Source organism: Pipistrellus hanaki (assembly GCF_964339955.1).
Source record: "Pipistrellus hanaki genome assembly, chromosome: 18".
Classification (NCBI taxonomy): domain Eukaryota; kingdom Metazoa; phylum Chordata; class Mammalia; order Chiroptera; family Vespertilionidae; genus Pipistrellus; species Pipistrellus hanaki.
In genome coordinates, this window is record NC_140520.1 from 16,719,407 (window position 1) to 16,740,816 (window position 21,410).

Genomic DNA, 21,410 nt, shown 5'->3' on the forward strand with positions numbered 1-21,410 from the left:
TTTGCAATGATTTTAAGAGCTTAACAAAAGTTTACAAACTATTCTTGTTCTAAAATAAATCAATAGTAAATATCAGAAATTAATAGCTTTTAAATAGAGTAATACGTAGAAACATTTCTAAGGAGTGCTTTGAATTTTGTGTCATTAATATGGTAATTTTTTGGGATAATCATTAAATGTACTATGATATATGGATGGATTGCAGTCTTTAATCTCCTGTAGAATGTAGAGGGTTCTGTTGCCATATAAGTATAATGATTATTTATAATACACTGTACTGAATGTCTAATTATTGTTCTAGTTATTTCATTTATATTTGGTAATAACAATTGCTCTGTTAATTAAAATAGCCGCATTGCAGGGAAGATTGAGGAGTGAAAAAGGGTATTGGACAGCCCCACTGAGGGGTCAATGCTTGAGCCTCTACCCATGAACCAAGCGATCACTGGTTCTGCTCCTGGTCAGGGCACATGCCCAGGTTGCAGGCTAATTAATCCCCAGTAGGGGCCTAAAGGAGGCAGCTGATCATGGTTCTCATCATTGATGTTTCTATCACTCTCTCCATTCCTGTCTCTCTAAAAATTAATAAAAATGTTTTTTAAAAAGATATTGGACATAATAACTCAGTCCGTAGAAAAGCAGAACAGTTTGAGGGGAAATGTAGACAATTATAGGTCATCCCAACCCTAAAACTCGGTAATACTTTTTCTCAATCTGTTCTAACAAGTAGGACAAGAGCCCTTATTGAAACAAAATCAGCCCAGTTCAAGTTCATTTTTTTTAACTAATTTTACATTAATTGAACTATATTTAATTAATTGAATGAACTAATTTTAACATCAAAGATAAACAATGTGGCAGATCCTTTTAAGAAAAGAAACATTTCATGATGGGGGTATAGCTTATAACTTAAAACTGGAAGCAAAAATCAGAATATATCCTTTTCCAGATCTGTTCCTGATTTTCTTATTGACCTTGAGCTGTTCATCTCCCTGTGCCTCAGTTTACCTCTAATGTATCTGATCAGGAGATTGGGAATAATGAATGCTTAAAATGCTTTGAGATCTCCAGATGAAAAGATGTTATGGAAGTAACGAATGCCATTATGTTATTTATATCTTACTCTATAGTAGCAATAATATTGGACAGGAAGCACATGAAATTAACAACACACGTACTTCATCACTTCAACACGGTTATAAAAACCACGAATTGCTTCTCATCCTCAGCTGCCATAAATTTTATATCTTATGTAATTGCTAAAATAAGAGCTTATTCTTCTTTAGAAAGAGGAGGCACAGCGTGGGAATGTTTTTATCAGTAATTTCTATATAAAATACTCATTTAATTACACCCATTTTTTTCCTGCCTTATTACATAATACTGCCAGTTATTTAAAATCACTTTGGAGAATGCTGGTGCCATTTAGTTACAGCTCTTTATCACCATCACTTGGCTCAAGCCAGGTAGCATGGCCAATTGGAACATGGGTCTGGAGCAGAAGAGCAGTTTGGGTTGGAGATTTTTTTTTTAAATTGTGAGTCATGAGTGCGCAGAAGGTTCTAGAGGTGGTGGATGTAAATGAGGGTAAAAAGAAAAGAAGGATGCCAAAGACGGAACCCTAGGGAGCACCAGGGAATTTAAGGCGTGACCTAAGACAAAAAGCCTGTAAGGGTTCTAAAATGGGTAAGAAGCCCTACCGGTTTGGCTCAGTTGGTAGAGCATCTGCCTTAAGGGTCCCAGGTTCGATTCCAGTCATGGGCATGTGCCTTGGTTGTGGGCATGTCCCCAGTGGGGGTGGGGGGGTTGCAGGAGGCAGCTGAAAGATGTTTCTCTTCCATCGATGTTTCTAACTATCCCTCTCCCTTCCTCTCAGTAAAAAATCAATAAAATATATTAAAAAAATAAAATGGGTAAAATGTTTTAGGTTCTTTGGGTCTTGTTTTATTTAATTGTATTTAGAGTTTCATCAATTTTCACTCACAGTGAAGATCAAACGAGTTTCTCCTTGAGTTCAACTTCAAAGGCAAATTATATATATATATATATATATATATATATATATATATATATATATCCCATTCAGATCTCTTATTTTTAGAATTTCCTATTTATTGCAATCAGTTGAAAATGTTTGCTTAAAAGTAGTAGTATTTGATATATTGCTTAATCTGCATGCTCGTTGCTCAGCACCTCTCCTTCCTTTTCTCTCTCCACTATAGACTTAAGGAAATTAAATGTGTTTGATGGCTTAATCCTTGCATTTTGGGATAGCTATGTAACACTGAGCTACCAATGAGATGTCGGCAGAGTTGCTAAGGAGAACCCAGGGAGGTTTTGCTCTCCTTACCTAAAGAGAGGTCAGCTGGCTCTCACTGCCTTTGGCCCTGCCTCCTCCACCTTGCCTTGACTGCCGGGCCCAGGCACCCCGTGCTGACCCTTATTTTGTCCAAGAAGCAGTGATGAGATGTCTGAGGAGGAATCATTCGTCACCTGTTTTCAGATTAAGGATTAACAGCTTGGCATTCTGGTATGGAATTAGGTATGGATGCAGTGGCTCGCAGGTGCCCTTCTAATAAGCAGAACTGGCACTTATGATAACAGATGGTTTTTCTGTTTTAAGGATTTCTATACTCAAACCTCTAGTTCTCTTTTTTCTAAGTGTGTTTGGGACTTTAATGAGGGTCAAATCAGCTGAATCTTTTTTTCTAAGCTCAGGCTGTTAATTTCCAAATTAAAGCAAACTTTGAAATATAAAAGGAGAGATGTTCAGTTAGCCCTGGCCAGTGTGGCTCTGTTGGTTGAGTGTCATCCGTACTGAAAGGTGGCCTGTTCAGTTCCCGGTCAGGGAACATACCTGGTAGTGCATGTGTAAGAAGCATGTGATGTTTCCTTTCACATTGATGCCTCTCTCTCTCTCTCTCTCCCTCTCTCTCTCTTTCTCTCTCTTTCACTCGCTGTTTTTGATTTTTACAGAGAGAAAGGGAGAAGGAGAGAGAAAGGTTCTTAGCTTAGGAACATAATTCCAAGCTAAGGAAAGATTCTGTAGGTCTTTGGACAAAGAGGTAAAATAGATTATAAATGTTTTTTTTTTTTTTTTTTTTTTGCTGGTTAAATATTTTTTTTTTTTTTAAATATATTTTATTGATTTTTTTTTTTTTGCCCCCCACCCTCCCTCCCACACATCCCCTCCCTCCCCAGAGTTTTGTGTCCATTGGTTATACTTATATGCATGTATAAAAGTCCTTCGGTTGATCTATTATCTCCCCCAGATCTTCCTCCCCTCCCCGCTGTAATTTGACAGTCTACTTGTTGATTTACTGTCTCTATATCTATCTTTTGGTTCATCAGTTTATAATGCTCTTTGTTATCCACAAATGAGTGAGGTCATGTGGTGTTTCTCTTTCATTGATTGGCTTATTTCACTCAGCATGATGTTCTCCAGTTCCATCCAGTTTGCTGCAAATGATGAGAATTCCTTATTTTTTATGGCCGCATAGTATTCCATTGTGTAGATGTACCAAAGTTTTTGGATCCAATCATCTGCTGACGGACACTTAGGCTGTTTCCAAATTCTGGCTATTGTAGATTGTGCTGCTATGAACATAGGGGTGCATATATCCTTTCTGATTGGTGTTTCTAGTTTCTTGGGATATATTCCTAGGAGTGGGATTACTGGGTCAAATGGGAGTTCCATTTTCAGTTTTTTGAGGAAACTCCACACTGTTCTCCACAGTGGTTGCACCAGTCTGCATTCCCACCAGCAGTGCACGAGGGTTCCTTTTTCTCCGCAACCTCGCCAACACTTGTCGTTTGTTGATTTGTTGATGTTGGCCATTCTGACAGGTGTGAGATGGTACCGCATTGTTGTTTTGATTTGCATCTCTCGGACAATTAGTGACTTTGAGCATGTTTTCATGTGCCTTTTGGCCTTCCTTCTGTCTTCTTTTGAAAATGTTCTATTTAGGTCCATTGCCCATTTTTTAATTGGATTATTTATCTTCCTTTTATTTAGTTGTATAAGCTGTTTGTAGATGTTGGAGATTAAACCTTTATCAGTGGTATCATTTGCAAATATGTTCTCCCACACTGTGGGCTTTCTTGTTGTTTTGTTGATGGTTTCTTTTGCTGTAAAAAAGCTTTTTATTTTGATGTAGTCCCATTTGTTTATTTTCTCTTTAGCTTCCATTGCCCTAGGGGCAGTATCAGTGAAGAAGTTCTTTTGGCATACGTCTGAGATTTTGCTGCCTGTGGATGCTTCTAGTATTTTTATGGTTTCCCGTCTGATGTTTAAGTCCTGTATCCATTTTGAGTTTATTTTTGTGAATGGTGTAAGTTGGTGATCTAGTTTCATTCTTTTGCATGTGTCTGTCCAATTTTCCCAACACCATTTATTGAAGAAACTGTCTTGACTCCATTGTATATTCGTGCCTCCTTTGTCAAATATTAGTTGAGCATAGTGATTTGGGTTGATATCTGGGTTCTCAATTCGATTCCATTGATCTATATGTCTGTTCTTGTGCCAGTACCAGGCTGTTTTGAGAACAGTGGCTTTGTAATATATTGGGTCGGCAACTAAGTAATTGCGGTTTTCACACATATATGGCTTCAGTTGAATTTTTAGGTTTGCAGACGTAGTACAAATGTAAAACACATTTGTTATTTGATAGTTGGCTATTCAGCTGTTAATCAGTAAAAAAAGTTTTTTGATCTGTTTTGTAGTTTTCGTTTGGCGTTCATTAAAAAATGGAAAATCAAAAGGAACATTTTCGTCATATTTTGCTTTTTTATTTCCTCAAAGGGAAAAACGCATCGCAAGCTCATAAAAAGTTATGTGCTGTTTATGGTGATGAAGCCTTAAAAGAACGGCAGTGTCAAAATTGGTTTGCCAAATTTCGTTCTGGTGATTTTTCACTCAAAGATGAAAGACGCTCTGGTCGTCCAGTTGAAGTTGATGACGCCCTAATCAAAGCAATAATCAATTCGGACTGTCACAGTACAACACGTGAGATTGCAGAGAAGCTTCATGTATCACATACATGCATTGAAAATCACTTAAAACAACTTGGCTATGTTTAAAAACTCGATACATGGGTTCCTCACGAACTGAAAGAATCACAGTTAACGCAACGCATTAGCAGCTGCGATTTGCTAAAGAAACGTAATGAACATGATCCATTTTTAAAACGACTGATAACTGGCGATGAAAAATGGGTTGTTTACAACAATATCAAGCGGAAAAGATCGTGGAGCAGGCCAGGTGAACCAACTCAAACAACATCAAAAGCTGATATTCATCAAAAGAAGGTTTTGTTATCAGTTTGGTGGGATTACAAAGGAATTGTCTACTTTGAACTCTTACCACCCAACCGAACGATCAATTCTGATGTCTACATTGAACAACTAACGAAATTAAACAATGCAGTTGAAGAAAAGCGGCCCGAATTGACAAATTGAAAAGGTGTTGTATTCCATCATGACAATGCAAGGCCACACACAACTTTGGTCACTCGGCAAAAATTAATGGAGCTTGGTTGGGATGTTTTGCCACATCCACCATATAGTCCTGACCTTGCACCATCTGATTACTTTTTGTTTAGATCTTTACAAAACTCCTTGAATGGTAAAAATTTCAATAATGATGATGATGTCAAATCGTACCTGATTCAGTTTTTTGCTAATAAAAACCAGAAGTTTTTTGAACGTGGGATTATGATGCTGCCTGAAAGATGGCAAAAGGTCATTGATCAAAATGGGCAATACATTACAGAATAAAGTTATTTAGTTCCATGAAAAAATTGTCTTTGATTTTCTTTAAAAAATCCGCAATTACTTAGCTGCCGACCCAATAGTTTGAAGTCTGGTATTGAGATCCCTCCTACTTTACTCTTCTTTCTCAGGATTGCTGTGGCTATTCGGGGTCTTTTATTGTTCCAAATGAACTTTTGGAGAGTTCTTTCTAGGTCGGTGAAATATGTCGTTGGTATTTTAATGGGGAGTGCATTGAACCTATAGATTGCTTTAGGAAGTATGGACATTTTGATGATGTTGATCCTACCAATCCATGAACATGGTATGTTCTTCCATCTCCTTACATCTTCCTCTATCTCTTTTTTCAGTGTCGTGTAGTTTTCCCCATATAGGTCCTTTACTTCCTTAGTTAAAGTTATTCCTAGGTATCTTAATTTTTTTGGTGCGATGGTAAATGGAATTGCTTTTTTAGTCTCTGTTTCTGCAGTTTCTCTGTTGGTGTATAGAAAAGCCATGGATTTCTTGGCATTAATTTTGTATCCTGCTACATTACCAAATTCATTTATTAAGTCAATTAGTTTTTTAATGGAGTCTTTTGGGTTTTTTATGTACAATATCATGTCATCGGCAAATAAGGATAACTTTACTTCTTCTTTTCCAATTTGGATGCCTTTTATTTCCTCCTCTTGTCTAATTGCAATGGCTAGTACTTCCAGTACTATGTCAAACAGGAGTGGCGAGAGTGGGCATCCCTGTCTTGTTCCTGTTCTTAGAGGGAATGGTTTTAGTTTTTGCCCATTGAGTATAATGTTGGCTGTGGGTTTATCATATATAGCTTTTATTATGTTGAGGTATGATCCTTGTACTCCCACCTTGTTAAGAGTTTTTATCAGAAAAGGGTGTTGGATTTTATCGAATGCTTTTTCTGCATCAATTGATATGACTATATGATTTTTATCTTTCAATTTGTTTATGTGATGTATCACGTTTATTGATTTGCGGATATTGTACCATCCTTGCATTCCTGGAATAAATCCTACTTGGTCGTGGTGTATGATCTTTGTGATGCTCTTCTGGAGTCGATTTGCTAGAATTTTGTTGAGGATTTTAGCATCTATGTTCATGAGGGATATTGGTCTGTAATTCTCTTTCATTGAGTTGTCTTTATCTGGTTTTGGTATTAGGGTGATGCTGGCTTCATAGAAGGAATTTGGAAGTGTTCCTTCCTCTTGGATTTTTTGGAATAGTCTGAGGAGGATAGTTTTTAGTTCTTCCTTGAATGTTTGGTAAAACTCTCCTGTGAAGCCATCTGGCCCTGGGCTTTTGTTTGCTGGAAGCTTTTTGATGACTGTTTCAATTTCTTCCCAAGTCACTGGTTTATTGAGATTTTTAGATTCTTCCTGATTGAGTTTTGGAAGATTATATTTTTCTAGGAATATGTCCATTTCCTCCAGGTTGTTCAGTTTGTTGGAGTAGAGTTGTTCATAGTATTTTGTAACAATCCGTTGTATTTCGGTGGGGTCTGTTGTTATTTCACCTCTTTCATTTCTGATTTTGTTTATTTGGGTCCTCTCTCTTTGTTTCTTGGTTAGTCTGGCTAGAGGTCCATCTATCTTGTTTATCCTTTCAAAGAACCAGCTCTTGGTTTTGTTGATCTTATGTATTGTTTCTTTGGTCTCTATGTCGTTTATCTGTGCTCTGATTTTTGTTATTTCCTTCCTTCTACTTACACTGGGCTTTTCTTGTTGCTCTTTTTCTAACTCTTTGAGTTGTAGAGTTAGATCATTTGTTACACTTTTTTCTAGTTTTTTGCAATAGGCTTGTAAGGATATGAACTTCCCTCTCAAAACTGCTTTTGCTGTGTCCCATAGATTTTGGATTGTTGTGTTTTCATTGTCATTTGTTTCCAGGATGTTTTTAATTTCTTCCTTGATTTCTCTGGTAACCCAGTCCTTGTTTAATAGCATGCTGTTTAGTCTCCATGTGTTTGATTTCTTTGGATTATTTTTATTGTAGTTAATTTCCAGTTTTATGCCATTATGGTCTGAGAAGATGCTTGATATGATTTCTATCTTCTTGAATTTGAAGAGACTTTGCCTATGTCCCAAAATGTGGTCTATCTTTGAGAATGTCCCATGTGCATTTGAGAAGAATGTATATTCTGTGGCTTTGGGGTGGAATGTTCTGAAGATGTCAATTAATTCCATCTGGTCTAGTGAGTCATTTAGGATTGATATTTCTTTGCTGATTTTTTGTTTGGATGATTTGTCGAAGGGTGACAGTGGGGTATTAAAATCTCCTACTATGATTGTATTGCTATTAATCTCTCCCTTAATGTCCTCCAGCAGTTTTTTTATGTATTTGGGTGCTCCCGTATTGGGTGCATATATATTTACCAGGGTTATTTCTTCTTGTTTGATTGCTCCCTTTAGTATTATGAAGTGGCCTTCATTGTCTCTTGTTATGTCCTTCACTCTGAGATCTAATTTGTCAGATATAAGTATTGCTACCCCAGCTTTCTTTTCATTTCCATTTGCCTGGAAAACCTTTTTCCATCCCTTCACCCTCAGTCTGTGTGCATCTCTTTTTCTGAGGTGGGTTTCTTGTAGACAGCAGATGTATGGGTCTTGTTTTCTTATCCAATCTGTTACCCTATGTCTTTTGATTGGAGCATTTAAACCATTTACATTTAATGTTATTAATGATAGGTACTCATTTGATGCCATTTTTATTCTATACCCTTGTGTTCCTTCTTCGCTTCCTATTTATTTATTTTTACAGTAGACCTTTGAGCATTTCTTGCATTGCTGGTTTGGTGGAGATAAATTCCTTTAGTCTTTTTTTGTCTGTGAAGCTCCTGATTTCCCCTTCAATTTTGATTGATAGTCTTGCTGGGTACAGTATTCTTGGATTCAGACCCTTTCTTTGCATGACTTTGTATATTTCATCCCATTCCCTTCTGGCCTGATAAGTTTCTGTTGAGAAATCAGTTGTTAGTCTGATGGGGGTTCCTTTATATGTAACTTTCTGTCTCTCTCTGGCTGCTTTTAAGATTCTAACTTTGTCATTGGTGTTTGCCAATTTAATTATAATATGTCTTGGCGTCGGTCTTCTGGGATCCATTTTGCTTGGGACTCTGCGAGCATCTTGGATTTGTGTGGGTTTTTTCTTCTCTATCTCAGGAAAATTTTCTGTCATTATTTCTTGAAATACATTTTCCATGTCTACCTCAGTTTTCTTTCCTTCCGGAACCCCTATTATTCGAATATTGTTTTGTTTTGCATTGTCCCAAAGCTCCCGTAGGCTCTCCTCCTGCTTTTTAATTTTTTTTTCTAGAAGCTGCTCTAATTGGGTATTTTTTTCCATCTTGTCTTCTAGCTCACTGATGCGATCCTCTGCTTCTTCTAGTCTGCTCTTGATGCTATCTATTGAGTTCTTCATAGTAGCGATGTCATTTTTCATTTCATCTTGAGTCATCTTCATTTCCTCTTGGGTTTTTTTCATTTCCTCTTGGGTCTTACTCAAATTGTCAAATTTGTCTTCCATTCTTTTTAGCCATCTTAAGATTGTTACTCTGAATTCTTGCTCTGGTAGGTTGCTTGCCTCTATATCGTTTACTTCCTTTTCTGGTGAAGCCTGCTTTTCTTTCATATGCGGGCTGTTTTTTGGTCTCCCCATGATCTATGATGTCTGGTTGTGTAGTTCTCTCTCTCCTTTTCGCTGAGCAGTGGGGCAATCCTGTGAGGGCAAGTGTTCGCGCCGCTTGGGATCCGCGTTCTGGGGGTCACAGATGCTTGGTGGTCGCTGCGGCTGTGGATATTCAGGCCTCTGACACGATCCTATCTTCCTCTCAAGATGGCGAGGTTTCCCCGTCCAAGCCGGTAGGTAGCTCCGGGCAGGGACACAGCCCGCGTGGGTGCTTCCCTGTGAGGGGCACCTCTGTCAGCAGCCCCCCAGCAGTTTCTTCTGGTGTTCGCTGTCTCCCAGCTTGCCAATAAACACTCACAGCACAAGACCCTCAGTTGCTCTCTCTTTCTGCTTCGGGAGAGGGCTCAGAATCCGCCCATCTATTCTTCCGCCATCTTACCTCCCGTTATTGCGTCGCGGGTTAGCCTGCTTTCTGCGCTTACACCTGGGGCCATCAGATTATAAATGTTTTAGAATCAGAGACTGTTTTCTAAACTTTTTATTGTGCTTGATTTCAACTTATCTTACCCACTTATAGAAAATGACTCTTTTCTCAATTTGGAATATTACTTTGGGATTACAAGATCTGAGGAATGTGTGACATGATAGCTCTGAAATTTGAAGTTGACTCACAGTTTTGGGTGGACAGAAATTTTATTTACTTAGGGAGTTACCAGAGTTATAACATTCCTTTGGTAAACATGAAGAATATTTAAGATGTTTGATTTGTTTTTTTGGTTTATGTTTCCAGGATGCACATGATTTGATTCTCCTCCTCACTATGATTTTAGGATATATTAATATTCATGGGAATGACACATCTATTTACCTAGCCTACACTCCCTTGGCTTCTTAAGTTAAATTCTTGTGACTTTCACCTTCGCTCACTTCAACAATCCGTTTCTACTATCACTCAGGAAAACGCTCTCTGAAATCATAAGTGCTAATAATTCGTTTTCTAATTATAATCTCCTGGATGTTCATTCCATCTGTTCTCTGTCAAAATTAAGATGCCATTGCCCCTTCTCATTTCACACAGTTTCAACCATTTTCTAGCCACCATTCAACTCTTTTTGTCTGTGGTATTTCAGGCATACCTATTATTAATTAGGCATTTCTATTATGCCTAGTTATATGCAGACATTTCTATTCTCTGATTTGGGCTGTTGATTACCAGTAGATAAAACCAGCCATGGGAGTTCATGAGTCTTTAATATCATTTGGGCCAACAGTGTTTCTGAGTCTTACTCATCCCCACAGCAGCTCTTCACACGGTTTACCCATTGTTCTCATGATTCTGCCACCATTCTGCTCACAGCCAGAAGGTGACCGGCCACCCCAACTCCCAACTTCACAGAAAACAGAGGTCATTGTGAACTTCCTAATTCCTGACACCTCCTTCCCCAAAATAAATGTGTCTGTTTCCATATTATCTCCCTCCCACTCCTTTCCTCTCATCTCTTACATCTAAGGTCCATCCCTCTGGTTTGGTTCTGTGCACTCCCACTCTTCAAGGATCTCATTCCATCATTTATTTATTCTCCTCCTCTTGCTTATATTTTTAAATTTCTCCCTCCTTTGGGTTCTTAGTGTCAGTATATAATTATTTTCCAGTCTTTGACTTCTTTAAGCAGACATAGCACTGTATCTCTTCTTTCTAAAAATGGTTCATACTCGCTGTCTCCCTCCCTCCCTCCCTCTCTCTCTCTCTCTCTCTCTCTCTCTCTCTCTCTCTCTCTCTCTCTCTCTCTCTCTCCATATATATATATATATATATCCACACTTTATAATACATATATATGTTTTATTGATTTCAGAGAGCAAGGGGAAGGGAGAGAGAGCTAGAAACATCAATGATAAGAGAGATTCATTGACTGACTGCTTCCTATACACTCCCCCACTGAGGATCCAGCCTGCATGCAACCTACGCATGTGCTCTTAACTGGAATCGAACCTGGGACTCTTCAGTCTGCAGGCCAATGCTCTGTCCACTGAGCCAAATTGTGTAGGGCTTCACTGTCTCTTTCTTTGCCTCCATTAACTGCTGCCATTGAATACCTCAGGTTTAGGGATAGTGGAGAGGGCCATAAAGTATTTTGGACATTCATCATTTTCTCACTGGCTGTCTTCTTAGATCACAACCCACCACCATTTTATTTATTTATTTATTTATTTATTTATTTATTTATTTACTTATTCATTCATTTTTAAAGTATATTTTTTATTTCAGAGAGGAATGGAGAGGGAGAGAGAGATAGAAACATCTATGATGAGAGAAAATCATTGATCAGCTGCCTCCTGCATGCCCCCCACTGGGGATCGAGCCCACAACCCAGGCATATGCCTTTGACTGAATCAGACCCACGACCCTTCAGTCCCCAGGCCGATGCTCTATCCATTGAGCCAAGCCGGCCAGGACCCGCCACAATTTTAAAAGTCCCCCTTTCCTTCCCCTTCCCCTTCCTTTCCCTTTTTCTTATAATTCTTCCTTTCTCCCCCCACCAAAAAAACAACAACAAAAACTTTCTCCCTTTAAAATTACTGTTACTTTATTCTACCAAACAGTTTAATTCTGTCACAAGCCTTATACTAGTGCCTTTATAACAGGTTAAAAAACAAATTCATAGATCTTTAGGTAGTTCAGTGTATGGCACAGCTTCACGTAAGACAGTATGATGGTGAACTAAAAGTCCTCCTAATGATATTCTATTTCCATTTCAAAACAAAACCCAAAATACTGCAAACCAAACACTTCTAATGGTCTTTATCATCCCATCTTGTCTTTTATAATTAAAAGGTCTAAATAAATGTTTAGAGAAGAGATTATAAATTAGCAAATGTGGAAGCAAGACCACTTATGAGATTATATTTTTAAAAGGTAAGGATAGCTGAAACCAGTTTGGCTCAGTGGATAGAGCGTCAACTTGGGGACTGAAGGGCCCCGGGTTCGATTCCGGTCAAGGGCCTGTACCTTGGTTGCAGGCACATCCCCATTGGGGGGGGTGCAAGAGGTAGCTAATCGATGATTCTCTCTCATCGATGTTTCTAACTCTCTATTCCCCTCTCTTCCTCTCTGTAAAAAAATCAATAAAATATATATATATATATATATATATATATGTAAGGATAGCCTGAATTAGGGTGGGGCTAGACGTGTAGCGAAATGGTTGTATTTTAGGGATCATATGGAGGATTTGCTGATGAGTTGGGTTTCAGTGTCGAAGGGAAAGGTTCCAAGATTTCTGGCCTGAGCCAATGTAAGAATAAGATTACCTTTTATTGATCTGGGGAAGACTAGAGGAGAGACACCAATGGAGGAAGAGAATCAAGGAATCAGTTTTAGATATATCATTGATATACAGTAGGTCCTCAGGTTACGTAGGAGATCTGTTCTTTAGCGCGACGTACCTCGATTTTCTCTATAAGTTGGAACCCACCTACATCACTCACATGTCACTCACATGGAGCACATACACAGCAGTAATGAAGTGAAACAGTAAAAAAAAATGTGAAAGAAAGATAACAATTCCTGGCCTTTACTTGTGGTAAATAAATAATAAAAAACATAAAGCACATATGTACATACGTCAAAATGACGGAACTTTTTACTTATAAATAAATGGGAGATGGTGATGTAACCACGAAACAATGTATGTTGAGTCTGATGTAACCGGAAGACTGCCTGTATGTGAACTTGAGTTATCCAGATAGGAGATAAAAATCCTTTGGCCATTCACACATGGGTGATGGGAACCAGGACATTAAATGAGCTTTCCCCACAAATGTGTATAGAGAGCAGAGAGGACAGACTTTGGAGAATGACCACATTCAAGAGAATTCCTTCCAAGTTTGTTAACCATGCAGTCTATAATAATATAGAAATTACTCATTATTTAAAGTGAGAGTCTATACTAATATAATAATAGCACCTTTTTTTTTTTTTTTTTTGCTATGGCATACTTTTAAAAGTAGGTATGTATAAATTAGCTTTCATATTTTACTTAGGTAAAATAAAAAATTACTTATCTGATTTCAACAGTATCATCTTTATGTACATAATTAAGGTTGCAACAGATATGCTTTAACGTCTACATGCAATGTCAGTATTACAACAGGAATTTTTTAACTGGTCTTGTCTTTAATGACCGGGTTTTTTAAAACCTGATTCTACCACTGTTACCCGAGTGGTTTATTCTTTCAGCTTTCACTACATACAAGGCACCAGCATGCACATGGCTAATTGCCTTCTTGATTGTTGGCGTGGGTGGTAAATTATCTAACTGCCCAGCTTTATATTTCAGTCTTTCACTTGTCAAGCATATGCAGAACTGTTTCCACCAGATGTCAGGAATTATGAACAGTCTGTACTCTAGAATACAGTCACCTGTGGGCTGAGGCTGGAAAGATTGAATGTTTAGGTGCTTTGGAAAAACAGGTTGCTGGTGGAGAAAGGAAGAACCACGCTTGTGGTTTTTAAGTTTGTGCCTTTATAATGTAAATGCATAGTTACTTACTACATTTCCTCACTTGTAAGACACACAGTTGATTTAATAACTTTTTAGAATTGTGAATATTGAATTAAAGGTACCCAAAGCTTTTCTTACTAGTTGCCAATACAGCAAGTGTTTATCCATATAATTGATACCTCAGTATTCTTTAATATCACAAAGTTTTATTCTAAGTTCTCCTCTCAAAGGACTAAAGAATCCCTTGAATTATGTTTGGCCCTAAGCAATTATCCAAAGCATCCCAGGGACACACTTGTGCTTGTGATTTTTTTAAAAACTTTTAGAACATTGTGATTGTGTAAACTGCAAATTCTAGGCATCTTCGGGTGAAGGAAATATAGTACTACATATAAAGTTAATTTTTGGACCCTGGCCTATTTTCCTTCTGATCGTTTCATGCAACATTGGCTGTAATTGCCGAAACCGGTTTGGCTCAGTGGTAGAGCGTCGGTCTGGGGACTGAAAGGTGGGTTTGATTCCAGTCAAGGGCATGTACCATGGTTGCGGGCACATCCCCAGTAGGGGGTGTGCAAGAGGCAGCTGATTGATGATTCTCATCGATGTTTCTAACTCTCTATTCCTCTCTCTTCCTCTCTGTAAAAAAATCAATAAAATATATATATTTTTTAAAATTGGCTATAATTTACAGATTTTGTGCTAAACCTTAGAGCAATTTAAAATATCTCCCAATGATCATAAATAAACAGTTGTGTGTTTTAGAAAAATGACAACTATCAAGATTTTGATTAAACCAGATTATGAAATTAAAGCCCATAGATCATAATTTAGAAATGTTTCTCATAATGTGTTACTACTTGAGTACAGGCAGTTGAAAAAGATAGGGCCTAAACAGTCCTAGTCTGACTACTGAGATAAAAAAAGAATTGTCCTTTATTTTATGGGAGGTCACAGTGAAAGTGCTCTGACTGGGAATTAATACTATTCATTCCTCGAGAGACTTTAAAGAAGTTTTTGAGTTCTAGGGTTCTTAGAACGGGAACTCTTCGGGGACTTAGCTCTGTCTTTTGCTTACCTGTAGGTTTCCCTGTGTCTTGACTTGGGAATCCTTTTGTGACAGGAGTGAGTGTCTAATAATACTGCCCCTCTCATCCCTCTCCCCCGCCGTTCCTGCAGGTGCACCAGCATTCGACCAGGAGAGACTGGGATGGATGTGACAAGCCGCTGCACCCTTGGAGACCCCAACAAGCTGCCCGAAGGGGTTCCCCAGCCTGCCCGCATGCCCTACATCTCAGACAAGCACCCTCGGCAAACCTTGGAAGTGATTAACCTCCTGCGGAAGCACCGGGAGCTCTGCGATGTGGTGCTAGTGGTGGGCGCCAAGAAGATCTATGCCCACCGGGTCATTCTGTCGGCCTGTAGCCCCTACTTCCGAGCGATGTTCACAGGAGAATTGGCGGAGAGTCGGCAGACAGAAGTAGTGATCCGAGACATAGACGAGAGGGCTATGGAGCTGCTGATTGACTTTGCGTACACCTCCCAGATAACTGTGGAGGAGGGCAATGTTCAGACCCTCCTGCCAGCTGCGTGTCTCCTCCAGCTGGCAGAGATACAGGAAGCCTGCTGCGAATTCTTAAAGAGACAATTAGATCCCTCTAACTGCCTTGGTATTCGGGCTTTCGCTGACACGCATTCATGTCGTGAGTTGCTAAGGATAGCAGACAAGTTCACTCAACATAACTTTCAAGAGGTGAGTTGTACTTGGTGGTTTGAATGTCTTCATAATGTCTTTGTCAGGAGTGGGTAGGCTCACTCTGCTGACACATACACAGCTGCTTGGCTATTTACTGCCGATTCTAAATCATAATATTAAAGAAGTTGTTATAAATTCTAAACTTGGTTTTTATTTTAGAGTCCAAGTTTGTGTTTATCAGTAATAGGTTAGGACTTGATTGTGCCTAGTCATGTCATATTCATAAAAGTCAGAATACAGTCTATCAATCCATAAGGAGATGTGTGTCTGCTAGAAAACCTGGTATCAGTCATTTACCTGAAGCCTGTTCTTCCTATTATATGGATTATTCAGCAGAATAAATTATATAGGTCAGAGGTTATTTGGTGAATAATCAGAAAAAAAATGAAATTAGATATTTTTCATTCAATATTTGTAAAGCTATGTTTCAGCCACTGGAGTTAGGAACAAAGGTTGCAGGGGTAAACGAGACCCCTGGAGTCAGTTTCCGTGGTGTATGTAAAATCCAGCAGGGAAGGTAGCCCGTGAATGTACAATTACACAATTACAGCAGTAGGTGCTACAAAGAAGAAACCCTGGATGATTTAAGTGTGTTACAGAATTTAACTTTGGTTCCAGAACAGCTCATGCAAAATTCTGAGACATGAAGAAGCATACTAGTTTGAAGAATGGAAAGGAATCTAGTGAGACCCAGAGAGTAAAAGAGGATGTTACATAACAATTTTACAGAAGGAACAGAGCCAGACTGCACTGGAGTTAATTGACCATGTTAAGAATTTGAAATTTAACCATTAAAGTGTTTTGAGCAAAGGAAAGACATGGTTCATTTTGCACTTTAATATTACTCTCTGTTCACCAGGAAAACCTCTAATGGCTCAAAGACTTAAAATACAAAATGAAACCATGAAAATATTAGATGACACAGATCAATTCCTTTCTAATTTTGAAGCAAAGAGGCTTAATTGACTAACCCAGAAGGCATAGAAAAAAATGTTCATAGATTTGACTGTATAAAACTAAAAAATTTCTGCATGGTAAAACAAAACAGTAAGTTAAAGACAAATTGGGGGCAAATATTTGCAAATCATATCACAGGCAATGACCTTAATATATCAAGAGCTTTTATTGGTCAGTAACCAAGATCAATAAAATGAGCAATAAAATAATAAATTCAGTTTGCACTTAAATATATGAATATCTGCTCAGGCTTGTTCATAATAACTGAAATATGAATTAAAACTATACAAAGTACGGTACTATTTTTTTGTCTACCAGATTATAAATATTTATAAGTTGGATTGCAAATCCTATTGATAAGGCCATAGGGAAAATAGCTACTTTGCTAGTGTGAGTATAAATTGATACAACTCCTTTGAAAAGAAATTTGGCAGTACCTATCAAAATTACACACCTAATTGTACACACTCGACTCACCAATCCCATTTTTAGAAATTTGTACTACAAAGGTACTGGAGAGGGGGAATGTTTGAGGAAGTAAGATCATGGGTTCCGATTTAGGTATAATCAGTTTGATAGTAGGCTTCTATTTATATGAGTCTGTATCTTAGGAAAGAGATTAGGCCCTAGGTGGTTTGGTTCAGTGGATAGAGCATCAGCCTTCGGACTGAAAGGTCCAGGTTCAATTTCAGACAAGGGCACATGCCCGGCTTGTGGGAGGGCGTGCAGGAGTCAGCCAGTCAATGATTCTCATCATTGATGTTTCTATCTCTTCTTTCCTCTCTAAAAATCAATAAAAATAAAAAATAAAAAGATTAGGGTTCGATTGAAATGTAGGAGTCATCAACAAAGTAATTAAGTCACAGTAATTAAACTATGGCTTAATTTTTTTAAGGCCAGATATAATATAGAAGCCATAAAAGAAAAAATTGATAAATTTGATTACATAAAAATTTTAAACTTTTAGCCAGGACCAGTTTGGCTCAGTGGATAGAGCATTGGCCTGCGGACTGAAGGGTCCCGGTCAAGGGCATGTACCTGGGTTGCGGGCACATCCCAGTAGGGGGTGTGCAAGAGGCAGCTGATCGATGATTCTCTCTCGTCAATGTTTCTAACTCTCTATCCCTCTCTCTTCATCTCTATGAAAAATCAATAAAATATTTTTTTAAAAAAATTTTTTAATTTTTAAATAAAAGCACCATAAACAAGGTAAAAAAAAAAAAAAATCAATGCAAATGAAGTTGCCTAATTTAGAGAAAGAAGAAAAAAAGCCCTCCATTTTTTCCCCATACTAAAGGGTAGGTTAGCTAAAGAGCAGCTGGCAGAGGAAACTGGGAATAAATAGAGAAGAGGAAATCGAGGTGTGTGGATTGTTTCATGGAGATAACACATACATATTTACAAAAACTGAAGAAACAGAAAAATCTTTATCAATGAAAGAAGTTCCCATAATAGTGTGGGACTTAAAATGCAGATCTCCTGTAAACTTTTATTTGAGAAAGCAGATATTTAAAATATTTACACACACACACACACGTGCACACGCGCACACACACACACACACACATATATATATTATTGATTTCAGGGAGAGGAAGGAAGAAGGAGAGAGAGATAGAATCATCAGTGATGAGAAGGAATCATTGATTGGGTATCTCCTGCACGCCCCCTATTGGGGATCAAGCTCTCAACCCTGGCATGTGCCCTGACGGAGAATCAAACCGTGACCTCCTGGATCATAGGTTGATGCTCAACCACTGAGCCACACTGGCCAAGCAAGGCATTATTTTCTTCACCTGGTTGTTTGGTTCCAGGATAGATGTCAGTGCTAGATTTGCCCTAATGGTAGACAGTATCTTTTTCTTATTGGTGAAAAAGGAGAAGTGACATTTTAAGCATACTTTGTTTATCAAAAGTATTATTCTTACTCTTTGTCCTTAGTGCCAAACAAATATTTTCTCACACAGATTTTCATGTCTTCTTGCCATCTGATGTTTCCAGTAAGTGATATCATTTTTAATATCATTATTTAATATCATGGTGGTTCACTTATAATCTTTAATCTTGGTGATCATTGACACATAACATTTGGCTTATAATACTAAGTTGGGAAAAATTATTATGCTCTGACAAGATCCACAAAGAATGTTAAGGCACTCCACAAAGATATCTGATACCTTTCTTGTACTTTAGTAAAGAAAGCAGAGTGCAAAGAAAAGAGGAAAGTAGGATACAGTCATGGCTTAAGTTTTGCACACGGTGAAGGCCAGCGCATTTAATTTGAAGCGAGGCCCCAGATTTGGCTCTGGCCTTTCTAGCCCCCAACATAGGGTTGCCAGATAAAATAACGGAGAGTCCAGTTAATTTAATTAGTGTAAGGATGTCCTGTGTTTTTATTTGCTAAATCTAACAATCCTGCCACCAAGAGTACAATGCAATCATTCTAACCACGCTACCTGGCTAAGCAACCTAGCTAAGATGTAAACGTTACCTGTTTCGTTTCCTGAAGTTTCCCACTCGGATGATTTGAAACTTTTTGCCATACAAATTAAAATGTTCATTAGTGTTTTCTACTATAAGCATAGCTGACTTTATGGCTCGAAACTGTTTTATTTTTTAATTTTTTTATTTATTTTTTAATATATTTTATTGACCCTTCACAGAGAAGGGAGAGGGATAGAGAGCTAGAAACATCGATGAGAGAGAAACATCCACCAGCTGCCTCTTGCACACCCCCTACTGGGGATGTGCCAGCAACCAAGGCACATGCCCCCGACCGGAATCGAACCCGGGACCTCTCAGTCCGCAGACAGACACTCCATCCACTGAGCCAAGCCAGTTTCGGCTAAACTGATTTATTTTGAGATGCACATTTTTTTCTAATGTACTTGGGAAAAACAATCAAATATTCAAATAGCAATGGCTTATCTCATATTCTGGGAAATATTCTGACTTTTTGATGAGCATGAAAATAACTTTGTCCCAAGAGAATACATCACCTGCATCAGAGGTCACACAGTAGGAATTGACCTCTTCACTAGATCCTTCCTGCACACATGGGCATCACACATAGCACGTGTACTGCGTGAGAGAACAAACCACGTGGAGTGTAGCGGTTACCGTTCCCTCCCGCGTTGCACCCTGCCCCTTGTACTCCGCACAGTCATGGCGAGATCTACAAGCTTTTGGGACTTATGGCTGGCGTGCACGACAGGGTGATATCCTGGTCATTGCCTCTCCATTCCGACAGTTCCCTAGCCCTGGGTGATGATAAATAACTGGGGTGTGTGTAGTAATATCTGTAATGTATGCACACATCAGTGAGATAGATATACTGGGATAGGTAAATATAAGAGTGTGTTGGTCTTCAGAGGTTTTCCTGGGTCTGATTCTCCTCATTATATCCATTCTTGCTTATAAAATCTCCGACACCCTTATTCTTCTTTTATACTGGCCCCTTGCTGTTTCTACTCCAACACTGCTCTATCAATGCTAATCTTAGTCTGAAAGCTATTCTTAAGTTTTTTATGTGCCTTTTATATTTCTGGAGTTATAATTTGGTATAGTTTAGTAGTTTACTTTGAATGTAAACTTTAATTTTGATACTTCATTTTAGGGAAAAAAAATGCATTTGTCTTAAATTATTTGAATCATAAATTATTATTTCCCCCCAAGTTTTGTGTCCCCTGTACTCTCCTTTGTATCCTTTTTTAAATTAATAAACATTTTTTAGAGCAGTTTTAGGTTTCAGCAAAATTGAGCAGAAAGTAGAGTTCCCGTACACCCCTTCTCCACACACACACACACACACACACACACACACACACACGTGCACACACAACCTCCCCCACTATCAACATCAGAGGGTACATGTGTCACAACTGATGAACCTACATTGACATGTTATCACCCAAAGTCCATAGTTTACTTTAGGGTTCACTCTTGCTGTTGTACATTTTGTGCGTTTGACAAATGTGTAATATTGTATCCACCATTGTAGTGTTGTACATGATAGTTTCATTGTCCATAGTCTGCCCATCTGTTTCTTTTCTCTGCTCCACTGTTTTGAACCTCAGCTCTATTGTGGAATAGAATTTTGCTTCATAACCCTTAAGAAAAATATTGAGGCAACAAATTAAGTATGATCACCGGTTTTTTTCTTTTATTCTTACCTTACTTTGAACAGGTGATGGAAAGTGAAGAGTTCATGTTGCTTCCAGCCAATCAACTCATTGATATAATATCTAGTGATGAGCTAAACGTTCGCAGTGAAGAACAGGTGTTCAATGCAGTGATGGCCTGGGTCAAATACAGTATCCAAGAAAGACGCCCTCAGTTACCCCAGGTATAAAGGAAATGCTTCTCTAAGTAACTGCTTTCATAATATGTATTTGACTTTTTTTTTTTAAAAGCGGTATCACTCACTGCCCCTTATATTAGACTGTAAGAAAGACCATCTGTTTCCAAATAATCAAGGAGATATGTGTTTATCATAAACTTTCTGCTCCTTGCTTCCTCTCTATTTTGCATCAACTCTAGGTTTGGGCTATACAGCCGGTCAGAACCTAAAGATACAAAACGAACAGAACAGAGCAAGGAAGGCCACTTCCTGCTTCCTCTCCCTATGGCTTGGCAAGCCTGTGCCGTTTTGAAGACTAAAGGGACAATATGGGCCAAAGTGGTCACTAAATGAAATGCTTGATGTTCTTGTTGTTATGACTGTAGGCTTTCGCAGTTTAATAGGATATTCTTCTAGATTTTTTATTAGAATCAGTTAAATAAGCTAATTGTAGAAG

The 21,410-nt window shown here is 38.3% G+C and overlaps 1 protein-coding gene across 1 annotated transcript in view; it reads left to right on the plus strand.

Annotated features, from left to right (window-relative positions):
- Nucleotides 1-21,410, plus strand: part of KLHL20 (kelch like family member 20) — a 38,045-nt gene that overhangs the window by 1,078 nt on the left and 15,557 nt on the right. Inside the window, exons 3-4 of the mRNA XM_084866020.1 lie at nucleotides 15,081-15,654; nucleotides 20,801-20,959. Coding sequence (XP_084722146.1) covers nucleotides 15,081-15,654; nucleotides 20,801-20,959 — 733 coding nt within the window. The remainder of the gene's footprint in view (nucleotides 1-15,080; nucleotides 15,655-20,800; nucleotides 20,960-21,410) is intronic.